Below are 15,637 nucleotides of genomic sequence, written 5' to 3'. Positions count from 1 at the left end.
GGCGGGCGCCCTGCCCCCGGCCCCGTTTGGCCTTCCGTTCGCTCCCGTGGCTTCTGGACTCTTCTAGGGTGAGGAAAATTGCTTGGCACATAATTATCTCGTTGTAAACCTGATGTGTGGGCCTTCTCTCCATATTTTCTGATAACCCCCTGTAGAAATAGATAAACACGAAAACTCGTGGAATTCTGTCACATAAAACCCTAATTCTAGGTGTTTGGTTCATATTGATCCTTTTCCATGTTTAGTTGACGGTTGAATTTCTCACTTAAGGACCGTCAACAACCATATAAAAGGGAGTGTAAATGTGATCTTAGTGGTTGGTTGGAAGCTTTTAATCCCATTCTTGTCACCCAACGCCTTCCTTTATTACGCAACGCATGGCGCCCTTGCAGCCCCGAGCAACGACGTCCCCTACTTTTGCATTGATCTTCGCCCCTGCCAGGCCAGAGGTCCTGCTCCTCCTAGTTGCCGACGAGCCCTATGCTCACTTCGCCAACATCTAGCTTTAGCTTAGTATGAATATATTTTCTATCTTGTTAGTGGTTACCTTAAATGGCATAAGTATGGCTTGACATGTTAGGTATAGTGCTACCTCTATCCTTGTGTATAGGCTGCATGTTACGTTCCATGAGAAGGGAGGCCCTATATTTGCCTGCCGAGTGAATCTAATGGCCTTAACTTGTTAGACTAACTTTTGAAAGGCTTTATAGTGAACCCTACCAACCTCCTTGAGAAGGGGGTTAAGAGACTAGATATTTCGGACGAAAGGGTAAACCACGACTCATGGATAAAGATGTACAACATCTGCAGAGTGTTTATTAAACTACTATACTAGCCGTGCTCACAGACACGAGCGGCCTTGGGGACATTTATATTAAAAATGATGATGCTTATTACGTTAATATGTTTATTTACTTATCATTATGCTTTGAGTTAATTATGCTTACATTGATCACGTGGTTATAGATTTATATGCTACCTTGTTGCTACTACATGATAACTATGTATTACACATACAAGCTAAATACAGTTAAACTAGTTTCAGCTATTTGAGCCTCATAAGCCCCTAGTTATGCTTGTTGAGTATAATATATGCTAATTGTTGCTATTTCACAACACCTTAGGATGTGCTAACGAAGAAGACTGGATTGAGGACTAGCGTAATGAGTACTAGGGTTGGAGTCAACCAGTCGACTGTTGTCCCTGTGTGGTGCTTCCGGCGAGAGTTTATTTATTAGAACTTTTATTATTATCAAGATTATGTTATGAATATTCATTCATTATGTGATAAACATTGTGATGATGCTATTTGAGATCTATCAACTTATTTGTGTGACGGTTTCTAGGGTGCACATGAGTCCTATTTCATTCTTGAAATTTGGGTTTCATAGCACACTACATAGTATTCCTTGATATCTTCTCCAAGTCAATGAAAACATGTGTAGGACCTTCTCCCTAAACCGCTCCATAACTTGTCTTATCAAGAAAACTGCTCCTATGGTTGACCTTCCAGGCATGAAACCGAATTGGTTCGTAGACACCCATGTTGTTTCTCGCAGTCAATGCTCGATAACTCTCTCCCATAGCTTCATCGTGTGGCTCATCAACTTAATTCCCATATAATTAGTGCAACTTTGGATGTCTCCCTTGTTCTTGTAGATTGGCACCAATATGCTTCTTCTCCACTCCTCAGACATTCATTGATCTAAATTTGTTTGATAATGTTGTCTATGTTGCATGCGGACCAAAGAGTAAGGGGACTCTAAAAACTAGTGCCAGGTGAGTTTCTGATATGCCTTGACATGTCCTGCAAATTTTGCAAAATTCATGTCCTGCAAGGAAGACTAGGCTTTTAGCCACGAAGGGATTGCTCGCCAATTTCCAATTAATCTGCTGCTGTGCTATCCTTTAGCACTCTTGTCAATTTAATCAGTTGTCACTGACTAGTCAATTGAACTCTGATCATTCTATGCCATTGCCTGTCAAAAGCTCCATGGCATCCAGTTAATAAAAAAGAGCATGAAATTTGAATGTGTAGAACTCGATCAATTCTTTCGTCAGCTCGAGTTCAGTGTTAATTCTTGTCTTTGCCAAGTCATTCCAGGTAATAGATGCAGTAAGCTTGATACAGACTATTTATGATTTTCAGCACACAAAGGAATAAGTTTATTTTAATTTGGGGCAGCTCATGATTGCTCAGGCATCATTTTTGCCTCAACACCAAGTGAACCTGATGGTAGTCATGATGGTTCAGATTATACATAATTACACCTATATTATTTATAGGCTGCACCGGTGTAATTTACAGCATAGAATATGCCTTTCTACTACCAATTTTCTGGTGCTATTTATGAGTGTGACAACTGTAACTAATTAACATGTAACTATGATCAGTACCCTTTTTTGTCCATTTTTCTTGGAAGTTAGAATGTTTTAGTGAAACCAATTTTTCTCCCATCTCCCATTTTGGCATGGAAGCGGCAAAGTTATGAATGACACCTGACAGATGATGATCAGTGGTGAATTTGGTAAATTCATGTTGTTGTAGTAAACATGTGTAGGATTTTAAGTCTACATTTTGCAACTATTAATGTTCTGGTAGGCACTTGGAACTAGATAAATAAATCTTTGTAATTGTAATTGCTAAATTCAGCATACAATAGGCTTAGCTTTCTGTTGTTTAATATAAATACATGGTCTGAATGTATATAAAGGCCCAGACAAAGATTTTTTTTCCTTTTCACTAATACAAAAAAACTTAACCATGACCTTTTTAAACCCCCTCGGAGGTGGGCACAAATTTGAACTGCCTCGGTTAATGCATCGGATTAACCGAGATGTTCATTTTTTATTAACTAAGGCGGTCACAAATAACCGCCTTGCAAGATCGATTTACGGAGGCGGTTATAATAGTGGCCTGGCCCAGCAAAAAGCCCACTCGGCTCGGTAAGTGGTCATGCTATATAAGTAGAAGAGACCCTAGGTCTCCCGTACCACCCCATTCCCTGTGCCCCTCCCACTCTCGCTGCCCCACCCTCCCCCTCAGATCCACTCACACCGCTACCCCCTCTCCCTCCGCATCCCTCTCCGTCTCTCTAACTCCCTTTCACTCTGTCTCTCCGACTCTCTCTCTTTCGTAGGTGCGAGCGGCTCTTGTAGCACACGAGCAAGGGTGCCATAGCCTTCTCCGACGTCCACGACCTCGAGCAAGGGCGCCACAGCCTTCTCCCGCGTCCACGGCCTCCAGCAAGGGCACCACAATGTCGAGTAGGGTCACCATGGCATGCTCCCACGGCCACGGTCTCGAGCAGGGGCGCCACAGCCTTCTCCGTCGACCATGGTGGCAGCGCACCTCTCTCCTTCCCCAGTGGCGCTAGCCTCACCTCTCCCTCTTCACAGGTGGCAGCTCAAGGAGGTCGGATTCGGCCGGTAGCGCTGCAGGGAGTTCGGATTCGGCTGGTGGCAGCACAGGGAGGCTAGATCCGGTGGCCATGGTGGTAGATCTGCTGTGGGAGCCCAATGGTGCTGCTAGATCAGACGAGTGGCGGTGCTGCGCCTAGATGGGCTTGGTGGGCCTCATTGATGGGCTCTATGGGCTCCATTGATGGGCTCGCTAGAATTTTTTTTTGTTTTTTAATTTTATTAACCGAAGCGAGCATCAAACCGTCTTGAAAAAGTCTCATTAACTATGACCTTTGATGTGAGGCGGTTTGCTAAAACACCTCGGTTAATCTTTTTTGCTCGATTAATCTTTTGTATAATAGTGTCTGGAAATTGTCATAGACACGTTTTGGCTATATATACGCGTTACTGATGACTCATTAGAGACATCATAGACACGATTTGGCTACACATGTCACGATGTTTCTATACCTGTCACTGCTGGCAATCATTAGTGGCACGGTTTTATGCGTCACTAAACTTTTTACATAGAGATGCAATATAAGTCCAGTTTCAATGGTAAGTTTCACCTTCTAGTTTGTAACACATGAAACATTGACGTGAAACGAGGTTCTCTCACAGTGTAAAATTTCATTGCATGATTTCATAGCTTATTTTACTATTTTCCTCCCATCTCTATCTTTTCTCTCATCCATCTCTTCCCGTATGAAGCCGAGCGGCTCACATGAAACACCTGAGCTCCTCAACACGGTTTTCATCCTCATTTTGTGGTATTGGAAACGCCGCCTATCTCGTTTCGTGGCCATGAAACGAACTCCTTCTCTCTCCTCGTCATTTCATGTAGTTTGCTCATGTAGTACCATCTTAGATGTGCATGAAACCTTTCATAAAATTCCATTGAGACTGACCTAAGTGACTCGTTTAGCTAATAGATTTAATAGTTCATTACTAAAGCTAAATGCACCTTTTAGTCAAGGATCAAAGCATGGCATGGGCAAATTATTTTTAGCGATAACTAACAATTAGTCATCAAACAGAACTAAAAAAATTGTATAATTACTTTTCATTGTCGCCTATTAACCATTCGGACAATTATGAGATGATTTTTAAATTGGAACCGAGTAACTGGCTGCATTATTGGAATTCGACATTAGCAAGTTGGTGCGGGCTTATCATTTTTGTCGGTACTTTAACAGAGTCTCTCTCATGCGTCTATATAAGATCCTCATTCAATAATTGCCACATATGTCCACAGCTAGCAAAAATACATTTCTACTTTAGTACAAGTCCCGCATGGCTCAAGTAGTTTTTGATCAGCTCGCCTGCGACTCACCGACGGCAAAAGTTTTTCTCCTTGTGCTCCTCCCTCTCCTACTACTCTTCGTGCTGCTGCGCTGCTTCTTCACCACGGGGGCAGCGAGGAGTAGTCGAGGCAGAAAGAGCCTGCCTCCCTCCCCTCCTGCGCTGCCTCTGATCGGGCATGTCCACCTCGTCGGTGCGCTCCCGCACGTCTCGCTGCGGGCCCTCGTCGAGCGGCATGGTGTCGATGGCCTCCTGATGCTCCGCCTAGGTGTGGTCCCAACTCTGGTGGCCTCCTCCGCGCGCGCTGCGCAGGCTGTCTTGCGCACGCACGATCAGGTGTTCTCCTCCCGGCCGCGGTCCGTGTGTGGGGACGTGCTTCTGTACGGGCCGTCGGACATCGCCATGGCACCCTACGGCGAGCAGTGGCGTTTGGCGAAGAAGCTGTCCACCACGCACCTGCTTAGCGCCAAGAAGGTTCAGTCCTACCGCACTGCCCGTAAGGAAGAGGTAATGCAATCAATCACGACCAACACGGCCATTGCATTCCTAATCAAATACATTTACTTCATTGTTTTTTGAGCAGTAAATTAATATATCTACTCTGTCCACTGAACACTGATCCGGCCATATGTCGTGCGTGCAGGTGGAGCTAGTAATCAACAAGATCATCCATGGTGCGGCAGCAACACGCACGGTGGTGGACATGAGCGAGCTGCTGAGCAAGTTCACCAATGACATAGTGTGCCGCGCCGTGGCAGGCCGGTCCTTCAGGGTGGAGGGCCGGGACAGGGTGTTCCGAGAGCTGATCGACGAAGGCGCGGCCCTCGTGACCGGATTCAACCTGGAGAACTTCTACCCTGCCCTCGCCAAGGCCGCGGGAGGCGTTCTCGTCTCGCCGGCGCGTCGCAAGGCTGAAAAGTTAAGGGATACGTGGGACATGCTTCTCGACAAGCTGATCGACGAGCACGCGAGCGAGATAGCTGCTGCTGCAACGCGTGTTGAGGATGCTGGTGGTAGCGACCACGAGGAGTATGACTTCATACATGTGTTGCTGTCCGTGCAGCACGAGTATGGGCTCACCAGAGAAAGCATCAAGGGTATCTTGGAGGTGAGTTTGCCGATTCCATTAATTTCCTTCCTTAGTTTACGTCAGGCCGATTGAGAAGAGATTGAATTCTGCTCGTAGGACGTTCTACTCTTAATCCATTTTTTATACAAACATAATTAAACCTGATGGAACTGCAGGACATGTTTGCAGCAGGCACGGACACAACGTACCTCATCCTAGAATTTGCCATGGCTGAGCTCATGCTACACCAAGATATTATGGCCAAGCTACAGGATGAGGTTAGGAGCACTAGACTCTGCCAAGAAGCCATCAGTGAGGACAGTCTCTCCAGAATGACTTATCTGAAAGCTGTAATCAAAGAAACGCTTCGTTTGCACCCACCGGCTCCGCTCCTCATCCCGCATCTCTCGTTAGAGGATTGTGATGTCGTTGACAACTTCAAAGTTCCTGCTGGCACGACTGTGCTCGTTAATGTCTGGGCAATCGGCCGGGACCCTCGGACGTGGGATAATGCGGAGGAGTTCATGCCAGAGAGATTCATCCATGATGGAGAAATCGGGGGAGTCGATTTTAAAGGGAAGGACTTCCAGTATCTGCCTTTTGGGTCAGGGAGAAGGATGTGTCCAGGGATGAACTTTGCATTAGCCACCATTGAGATCATGCTGGCAAATCTTGTGTACCACTTTGATTGGGAGCTGCCTAAAGGAGCAGAGAAGATCGACATGAGTGAAGTGTTCGGGTTGACAGCGAGGCGGAAAGAGAAGCTTCTCCTTGTCCCTATCGCACGTGGTACGGTGTGCCCATCAAATGGGTAGGAAGAACTTACGTTTGAGTTCTGTTCCTTGCAGTGGTGGTTGCTTGATGTGTACCTAAAATGGACCTACTCGCTTTGTCGTTTTTCTTTGCAATTATGTGTCCGTACATGTTCTGATATCTATATATCATATTAATGCAACATCGACAAGTGATATTGCGTGTTCGAATTCCGTGACTGTGATTTGGCTTAATATTTTCAGTTTTATAGGAACCTCGTGCGAAACGTGTTTACACAGTAGCATTAACAAAGGACAATTTAGCAAAGCAAAAGTGGCAAGGTAGCATAACTTATCGCTTTTGTCACATAGACGAGATGAACACTTGTTCTTTGGTCGTTGATTCGCTTGCACGTTTTGGTCGATAACTAAGCTGGTTACTTAAACCACATACATTAAGCTGCACGTTCGGGCATTAGCACCGGTCGCGAAGAGCCTATTGCTCCGGTTCCCGAGCCGGTGCTGCCCTTGCAGACTAAAGGCCCACCCTTTAGTCCCGGTTCGGAGAACCGGAGCTAAAGCCTCCCATTTAACACCGGTTTGTTATACCAATCATTTTAAAGGGTCCTGTCAGGATTGTCACGTTGCAGAACCAACCGGTGTTAAAGGGTCCTGCCAGGGTTGCCACGTTGCAGGACCTTTTAACACCGGTTGGTATCACTGACCGGTTTTAAAGGGTTACTTTTTTTCTTTTTTTTTCGCGTTCATTTCTTCGGTTCTGTTTATTATTTTTATATAATAATGGTAGGTTTGTCAATACATATTTTATGCTGATATAATAATATATATATTACACGCATATCAAGCATATAAAAATGAAAATTGTAGGCTTAGCTTTATAATTAAGCTTTGTCTATAATAAAATGAATAGACCACATCAATAATTAAATAGATAGATATTTAAAAAGCTTTATATATAGTTTTATAAGTACAAAATTCGTAACACATATATACATAGAGTTTTTTCTGCTAATCTCTAAAACTGATACAAATGATCATCGTTGTTTGGAATAAGAGTTTCATTGCCGTTGAAGTGAAACTCGCTGTTTGGATTGATCAATTGCTCGTGGAGAGATCCTGCTATCGTCTCTTGAATAGCTTTGATGCGGTCTTTTTGCATGACCTTTTCCCTCAACCATTCCGTCTTCAATTTGAAATAAAAACAATATAATTCAGGAGATAATGAAAAGAGACATATAACGTACTTTGAGCGTCTCTGTGGATGTTTGATTGACTTGTACCATCATGAATTTGCACACGTAATATGCACATAGGTTGTTCCCCCTTCTTGTCTTAAACACCACTGTATGATATATTAAAAAAGATTCACGACCGCGACAATAAGAAAGCTAAAAGTTTACGAAAGTTTGCTAGCTAGTACAATGGATGAATTATATTAAGCGGCTCTTTACAACCAATGAGATGTTCACGGTAAATAAATCTTTCCCAAACCCTACACACAGCCATTGTGGATCGTCAACTAATAATTACAGAGTCATATCATGATATTCTTCTAGCTGAGATCGACATTACGTACCTTTGAATAATGTTTATATTTTCTTGTGGTTTTCTCATTGAGTCATAGATTATCAATCAGTTCTTGGGAATTTCAATGACCATGAGTATCCAGTGAAAGCTGTTTACATATATATATAGTCAGGCCTATAACTATATAAAACCCGAATCGAGTAATAAAAAGTAAAATAAAATATGCATACACTTAATAACTATATAACTCACTAGAAGTTGTAGGGAAGAGTATTTTTTGTTTTTCTTTGTGGTTCACAAAGAACCTCATAAGATTGGTGCCGATTTCTGTCTCATGAGATGCTGTCCACACTGCCTGTGGAGCCTTGAAAACAATATAAGGGTCAACAAACCCAATACTATTGTCATTTTTGCTTCTGAGCTCTCTCATTTGGTGCCTGCATATATACATACAAATCATAAGTGGAATCATAAGTGTTTAAGGATTATATACATATAATTAAACAAGGTAGAAGTTTAATAAAAAAATACTTACAGACAAAAGTACCTGATGAGAGATCTGTCGAGAGTATTGATGTGACATAATTGGTGCAATTCTTCGAAATGGACGTATATGAGGTCATCTCCACGGAAGTAGTGATGTTGTCGAATAGGAACAGAAATCCAATTATCTCCCCTTTTAGACGCCTCCATGCACCACTTGTTTATTGCAAACATTTGTGTGCCGAGCTCATATAAATGCTGAGGGTTCATTAGACTTCTACCTATTTCAAATCTTGCCCTCCATTGATCAACTACCTCAGCCTTTTCAAAAGTTTGACATCCAACAATGGCGGCAACGTCTTCAATATTTAGACCACTCTGTCCAAAGTAATGCTCAAGCGAATCTTGCTCGGACAAGATTAAAGATTTCTTTGGCATCAAGTCCTCATTTGAGCCGTATTGATTTGGCACAATCAACGGGGGCACCGGTTTTGATACTTCTCCGAGCTGTGAGACCCCCTTTCATACTCTCTTTGTAGGCTGTGAAGACTTGACCAGAGAGCGCTCATAGTCTGAAAGTGCTGGCTTTTTCTGAGCTTTCCGCTGCTTCTTTTGCTGGTCCGCCACTTTCTTTCTCGGTTCCTCTGGCTTTACATAAATGTACGGCTTTTCTGGGTTTCGCCGCTCTTTCTTTTCCTGCTTCAATTTATCGAAAAATTGTTTTACCTCAGCTTTGGATGTAGCAATTACCTCCTCTTCACTCTTGTCATAAGATAATTTCTCTGGTGTCTTAGCTTTCTTTGCTGAGGTAGCCTTCTTCTTTGGAGGTGGGACCGATGACTTTGGTCGTTCTGAGGCGGACCGCTTCTGACTACCTCGCTTTGGAGGCGATGGAATCGACCGTGTACTCTTTGGAGAGGGCGGTGCAGGCAGTGGAGGTGGTGGGGCCGATCTTTTTGGTGTTGTGGAGAGTTGGAGACCTCGGTGGAGGAGTTGGAGACCTCGGTGGAGGAGGTGGAGACCATGGTGGGGTCGATGTGGCCGTCACAGGTGTTGGAGGAGATCCAGCATTGTCGCCGCCTGCAGCACTATGATGCTCTGGGGAAAGAACTGGACTTAGGTTGGAGGAGTCCCTGCAAAGAAAACAATAACAAGTTATGTGAGCAAACTTTATTTAAATGTAATACATAATAAGTAATATAAGAAGTAAAATCACGCTAAAACTACGGTGAGGAAGAGGCGACAGTGACATTCCTAGAATAATTATGAAGCGCTTGCGCCAACAAATAAACGTCTTTTTAGCTTCACCTAAGGTCTTCTCTCAGTCTCCTCCTATTTCTAGAGGCACACTGCCACAACTTTTCTCAACCCTATGAACCGAGACGCTAGCATATCTAGCTGGTACAGGTCGATAATAGATTCTTGGAGTTCTCGTTCGGTCGATAGGGTTGACAACACCTATAGCCACCTTTTTTGTTGCATTCCCATCTGGTACATGCAGCTCACAAGTAGTAAAAGCCTCTGTGACATCATCCACAGGGAAGTGTAGCTTTGTGTCATCCTGAATGGTTGGTACTTTCGTGGATGCTCAACTGCTTTTCAACTGGCCTGGGGGGCTAATGTTAACCTCAGGCTGTGATGTACCTTGCCCTTTCGTCATTTGACTAAGTGCTTATTGTACTTGCCTTTTAATCTCCGCCTGCATCCATTCTTCATGAGATTTCTCGCGCTCTTGTGACTGCATAACAAAAGCTTCCAGCCGACGGATCCGCTCAGCCTCCTCGTCCTTCTTTCTCTGGCGGCATCTGTAGGTTTCTTGATCAGCTTGGAATGAATGCAGCCATAGAACTGCCCCATAGCCTCTCGTACGCTCACCGTGCTCAGAATTTTCAAGCGTATACGTGAGTTCATCTTTCTTCCTATTAGGCCTAAACTCACCAGACTAAACCACCTCTTGTGCATGGAGTAGTCTCTCTACTGCTCTAGAGATTTCTTGGCCCCAAACTAGCGTCCCGGTGTTTAGGTCCACGCTTCCCCCATGACCGTAGAACCAATGCTTGGAGCGCTCGCTCCAATTCTTTGCTATTGTCTTGGGTGTGACCCCCCTAGCAAGCATCTCCTGTTCTATACGGTCCCACTTGGTAACAGCACTCTTATAACCATCTAATCCCATATGATGGTGGTATGTCTTTTTACTTGAATTCTCTTTGTTCCTAATGGCTTGTTCCTCGCCCTCTTCTGATATTTTGTACTACACGAAATCATCCCAGAAGGCCCTCAGCCTTACATATTGCTTGAGGTTGAAATTTGGAGTCTCGTTTTTCTTGACAAATTTATTGTACAAAGACTTCTTCCAATTCTGGAACAGTACCGCCATCTTCTTCATAGTCCAATCATAAATTCGCACCTTCAACTCTTCATCGTTGGTGTCGAAGGTGAAAACCGCCGTGACGGCTTTCCAAACTAAGTCGTTGTCACGATTAGAGACAAAACTGATTTCAGGAGCACCTCGCTTCTCTCTCCATTCACGAGCACTGATCGGTATTTGGTCTCTCACAAGGCATCCATAGTGACCAACATATTTATTTGCACGTTCACCAAGTGGTCTGCGTGTAGCTATCTCAAACTCGGAGATGACGTAGCGGCCCTGCAACAGCTTCTTTGGTCCTCGTGGAGGTACGCTTCTTCCCGTAGAGATCGATGCAGAAGGCTACACATAGATATAGAAACAAAAATACGAAATTAATAACCAAGTAAGTCTAAAACCTAATGTAAGAGATGCATTATATATGTTTACATTTACATACCTCGCCAGTATTTCCTTCTTGTTGCACGATAAGTTGTTGCTTAGGCGCATTGCCCTCTTGTTGCTCAGTCGGATTGTCTTGCATGATCTCGTTGTAATCAATAAAGTACTGACTACCGTCGTCGATCATATTTTGAATGACATCTTCCATATAATCAGGATCATCGTGAGGATGGTCGGCCATTTCTATGTCTGCAACCATACATATATATATATATATAAGATAAGAAATACACTAGAATAATATAAACTGCTAGAGTGCTCCAAACTAAAAAATAATACTAAAAAATAATACTAACAATAACACTAGAATAATATACTAGCACAATATATTTCATAACAATTCAAAACACTAGAATTCATAATATACTAGAATAATATACGAAAAAGTCTTATAAGCCAAGTAATACACTAGAATAATAAACTAAAAAAATTATACTAAAAAATAATACTAGAATAATAGTACAAACAATAATATATACAAAACACTAGAATTAATAATATACTAGAATAATATACTAAAAAATCTTTTAATCCAAGTAATACACTAGAATAATATACTAAAAATAATACTAAAAAATAATACTAGAATAATAGTACAAACAATAATATATACAAAACACTAGAATTAATAATATACTAGAATAATATTCTAAAAAGTAATACTAGAATAATATACTAGCACAATATATTTCATAACTATTCAGAACACTACAATTCATAATATACTATAATAATATACTAAAAAGTCTTTTAAGCCAAGTAATACACTAGATTAATTTACTAAAAAAATAATATTAGAATAATAGTACAAACAATAATAGCACAATGAATTTATGATAAACAATTGTATATATGTATATATATATATCATAACAATTCAAAACACAATATATATAAATGTATATATGTACATATATATAAAAACACAATATATCATATATAACATTCATTTATTATATACATTTATTATATATATACATATATATATATTATATATACATTTATGATATATATATACATTCATTAATTTTGCAGATTAGTTAGCCGGAGTTTGATCGATCTAGTACATAGGAGCGAGGAGACGGCCGGAGTTCTCGACATGGAAGATGGTACGACGGTGGCTGGCGCTGGTGGGCCGCAGCGGCAGCGATGGTGGAGGGCTGCGGCGGCGCTGGAAGAGACGATCGCGCCGGCGCTGGGAGATGAAACGACGACGACGAAGATGAACGCGGCGGCGCTGGAGACAAAGACAAAGACGAAGAAACTGCCAGATCCAGGGCAACTGTGCACTTATATAGGGGAAGACCCTTTAGCACCGGTCCGTAGCTGAAACTAGTACTCAAGGTCTTTAACACCGGTTGGTAACACGAGCCGGTGTTAAAGGGTGACCTTTCAGTATCAGCTCGTGTTACCAGCCGGTGCTAAAGGGACCCTTTAGCACCGGTTCCGGTCACCGGACGGTGCTAAAGGGTCCTTAGGCGGACTCAGGCGGGGTCCTGAAAATTTCAGGACCCTTTAGCACCGGTTCCAAGAACGGGCCGGTGCTAAGGGCCTGTTTAGTTTCAGGTTTTAAATTGTTTATATATGCACTATACATTATTAATTGTATAGTAAATTAAATATTTTACATAATATTTTTCAAAAAGTGACATGTATTGTATTTTTTAATGTACACATGGAAAATTTTAACCTTAAATATTTTACTGTATTTTTTTAATTTGCAAAAATATATTATTCCAATAAATTTTTTTAATACATGAAAAACCTTTTTTTAAATATCTTACTGTACACATGAAATTTTTTTTAATGTTTAGAATTTTGTTAATACAAAAATATATTATTCCAATAAATTTACAAAAACTATACCCAATCAACAGGAAATCTATTTTCACATCATATCGACATTGAACTTTTCATTTTTGTCATTTATTACTCAGAATGCTAGTAGGGTACAATTTTCATCAAATAAAAAATCTATTTATCATATAAAAATGTAGATCTTGAGGAATACACCCTTTGACCGAACCCTAGATGGTCCCAAATGAAAAAGTCATGAATACAAAGTTTGTTACACTCATCAAGTTCTACATTTGGTCTAATGATCAACTTTTCATTTGGAAAAGTTTGAACCACTTAATTTTGAATTTTGAAAGAATTCATAGCCACGCATAAGTTTTCAGAACCCTAGATGGTCTCGAATGGAAAAGTCATGAATACCAATATTGTTCTACTCATCAAAATCTACATTTAATATATAGATCATTTTTGCATTTGACAAAGTGTTGGGATGGTGTAGTTGAAATCCACAATTGACGCATACAGTTTCATATAGTTTGTGTGGGATTCAAGATTTGGTGGGTATTGTTAACTTAAACTTTCTCAAATGGAAAAATTGTCTATATAAAAAGTTTAGATCTTGATGATATCTAACAACTTGGTATTCAAAATTTTTTCATTTTAAGTAATTTAGTTTGTCATTTGACCAAGTTTGACCAAAACCCATCTTGGATTTTAAACAAATGTGCTAAGGATTGGCTCAAATTTATCCAAATGGAAAAATGGACAATATATCAAATGTAGATCTTGATGATCTCTAACAACTTTGTATTCAAATTATTTTTATTTGAAGTTATCAAATGGGTCATTTGACCAAGTTTAACCAAAGTCAAAGCATTGGTTTTTACAAACACACACTTTGACTGAACCCTAGATGGTCCCAAATGGAAAAGTCATGAATATAAAGTTTGTTACACTCATCAAGTTCTACATTTGGTCTAATGGTCAACTTTTCATTTGGAAAAGTTTGAACCACTAAATTTTGAATTTTGAAAGAATTCATAGCCATGCATCGGTTTTCGAAACCCTACATGGTCTCGAATGGAAAAGTCATGAATACCAATATTGTTCCACTCATCAAAATCTACATTTAATATATATACCATTTTTCATTTGATAAAGTGTTGGGAAGGTGTAGTTGAAAATTCGCAATTGACACATATAGTTTCGTTTAGTTTGTGTGGGATTCAAGATTTGGTGGGTATTGTTAACTTAAACTTTCTCAAATGAAAAATTGTTTATATAAAAAGTTTAGATCTGGATGATATCTAGCAACTTGATATTCAAATTTTTTTCATTTGAAGTAATTTAGTTTGTCATTTGACCAAGTTTGACCTAAACCCGTCTTGGATTTTAAACAAATCTGCTTAGGATTGGCTCAAATTTATCCAAATGGAATAATGGACAATATATCAAATGTAGATCTTAAAGATCTCTAACAACTTTGTATTCAAATTATTTTCATTTGAAGTCATTAAATGAGTCATTTGACCAAGTTTGACCAAAGTCAAAGCATTAGTTTTTACAAACACACACTTTGACCGAACCCTAGATGGTCCCAAATGGAAAAGTCCTTAATACAAAGTTTGTTACACTCATCAAGTTCTACATTTGGTCTAATGGTCAACTTTTCATTTTAAAAAGTTTGAACCACTCAATTTTGAATTTTGAAAGAATTCATAACCACGCATCGGTTTTCGGAACCCTAGATGGTCTCGAATGGAAAAGCCATGAATACCAATATTGTTTCACTCGTCAGAATCTACATTTAATATATAGACCATTTTTGCATTTGACAAAGTGTTGGGAAGGTGTAGCTGAAAATCCACAATTGACACATATAGTTTCATATAGTTTGTGTGGGATTCAAGATTTGGTGGGTATTGTTAACTTAAACTTTCTCAAATGGAAAAATTGTCTATATAAAAAGTTTAGATCTGGACGATATCTAACAAATTGGTATTCAAAATTTTTTCATTTGAAGTAATTTAGTTTGTCATTTGACCAAGTTTGACCAAAACCCGTCTTGGATTTTAAACAAATGTGCTTAGGATTGGCTCAAATTTATTCAAATGAAAAAATGGACAATATATCAAATGTAGATCTTGATGATCTCTAACAACTTTGTATTCAAATTATTTTCGTTTGAAGTCATTAAATGGGTCATTTGACCAAGTTTGACCAAAGTCAAAGCATTGGTTTTTACAAACACACACTTTGACCGAACCCTAGATTGTCCCAAATGGAAAAGTCATAAATACAAAGTTTGTTACACTCATCAAGTTCAACATTTGGTCTAATGGTCAACTTTTCATTTGGAAAAGTTTGAACCACTCAATTTTGAATTTTGAAAGAATTCATAGCCATGCATCGGTTTTTGGAACCCTAGATGGTCTCGAATGGAAAAGTCATGAATACCAATATTGTTTCACTCAT

The 15,637-nt window shown here is 40.4% G+C and overlaps 1 protein-coding gene across 1 annotated transcript; it reads left to right on the top strand.

Moving 5' to 3' along the window:
- On the top strand, positions 4,638-6,759 carry LOC8058661 (indolin-2-one monooxygenase). Its single transcript, XM_002447598.2, has 3 exons — positions 4,638-5,211; positions 5,348-5,812; positions 5,950-6,759. The coding sequence occupies exons 1-3, from the start codon at positions 4,696-4,698 to the stop codon at positions 6,586-6,588; spliced, it is 1,620 nt and encodes a 539-aa protein (XP_002447643.1). The 5' UTR covers positions 4,638-4,695; the 3' UTR covers positions 6,589-6,759.

This window comes from Sorghum bicolor, chromosome 6 (genome assembly GCF_000003195.3).
Source record: "Sorghum bicolor cultivar BTx623 chromosome 6, Sorghum_bicolor_NCBIv3, whole genome shotgun sequence".
NCBI lineage: Eukaryota > Viridiplantae > Streptophyta > Magnoliopsida > Poales > Poaceae > Sorghum > Sorghum bicolor.
The sequence above is the reverse complement of the archived record's forward strand: the minus strand, read 5'-3'. Positions and strand labels throughout refer to the sequence as shown.

Excerpts from the sequence above, each read along its gene's own strand:
- LOC8058661 (XM_002447598.2), top strand. The coding sequence starts at position 4,696 with ATGGCTCAAGTAGTTTTTGATCAGCTCGCCTGCGACTCACCGACGGCA. Across the intron at positions 5,212-5,347 it reads GCACTGCCCGTAAGGAAGAG|GTGGAGCTAGTAATCAACAA; the intron begins GTAATGCAATCA and ends TCGTGCGTGCAG. Across the intron at positions 5,813-5,949 it reads GCATCAAGGGTATCTTGGAG|GACATGTTTGCAGCAGGCAC; the intron begins GTGAGTTTGCCG and ends ATGGAACTGCAG.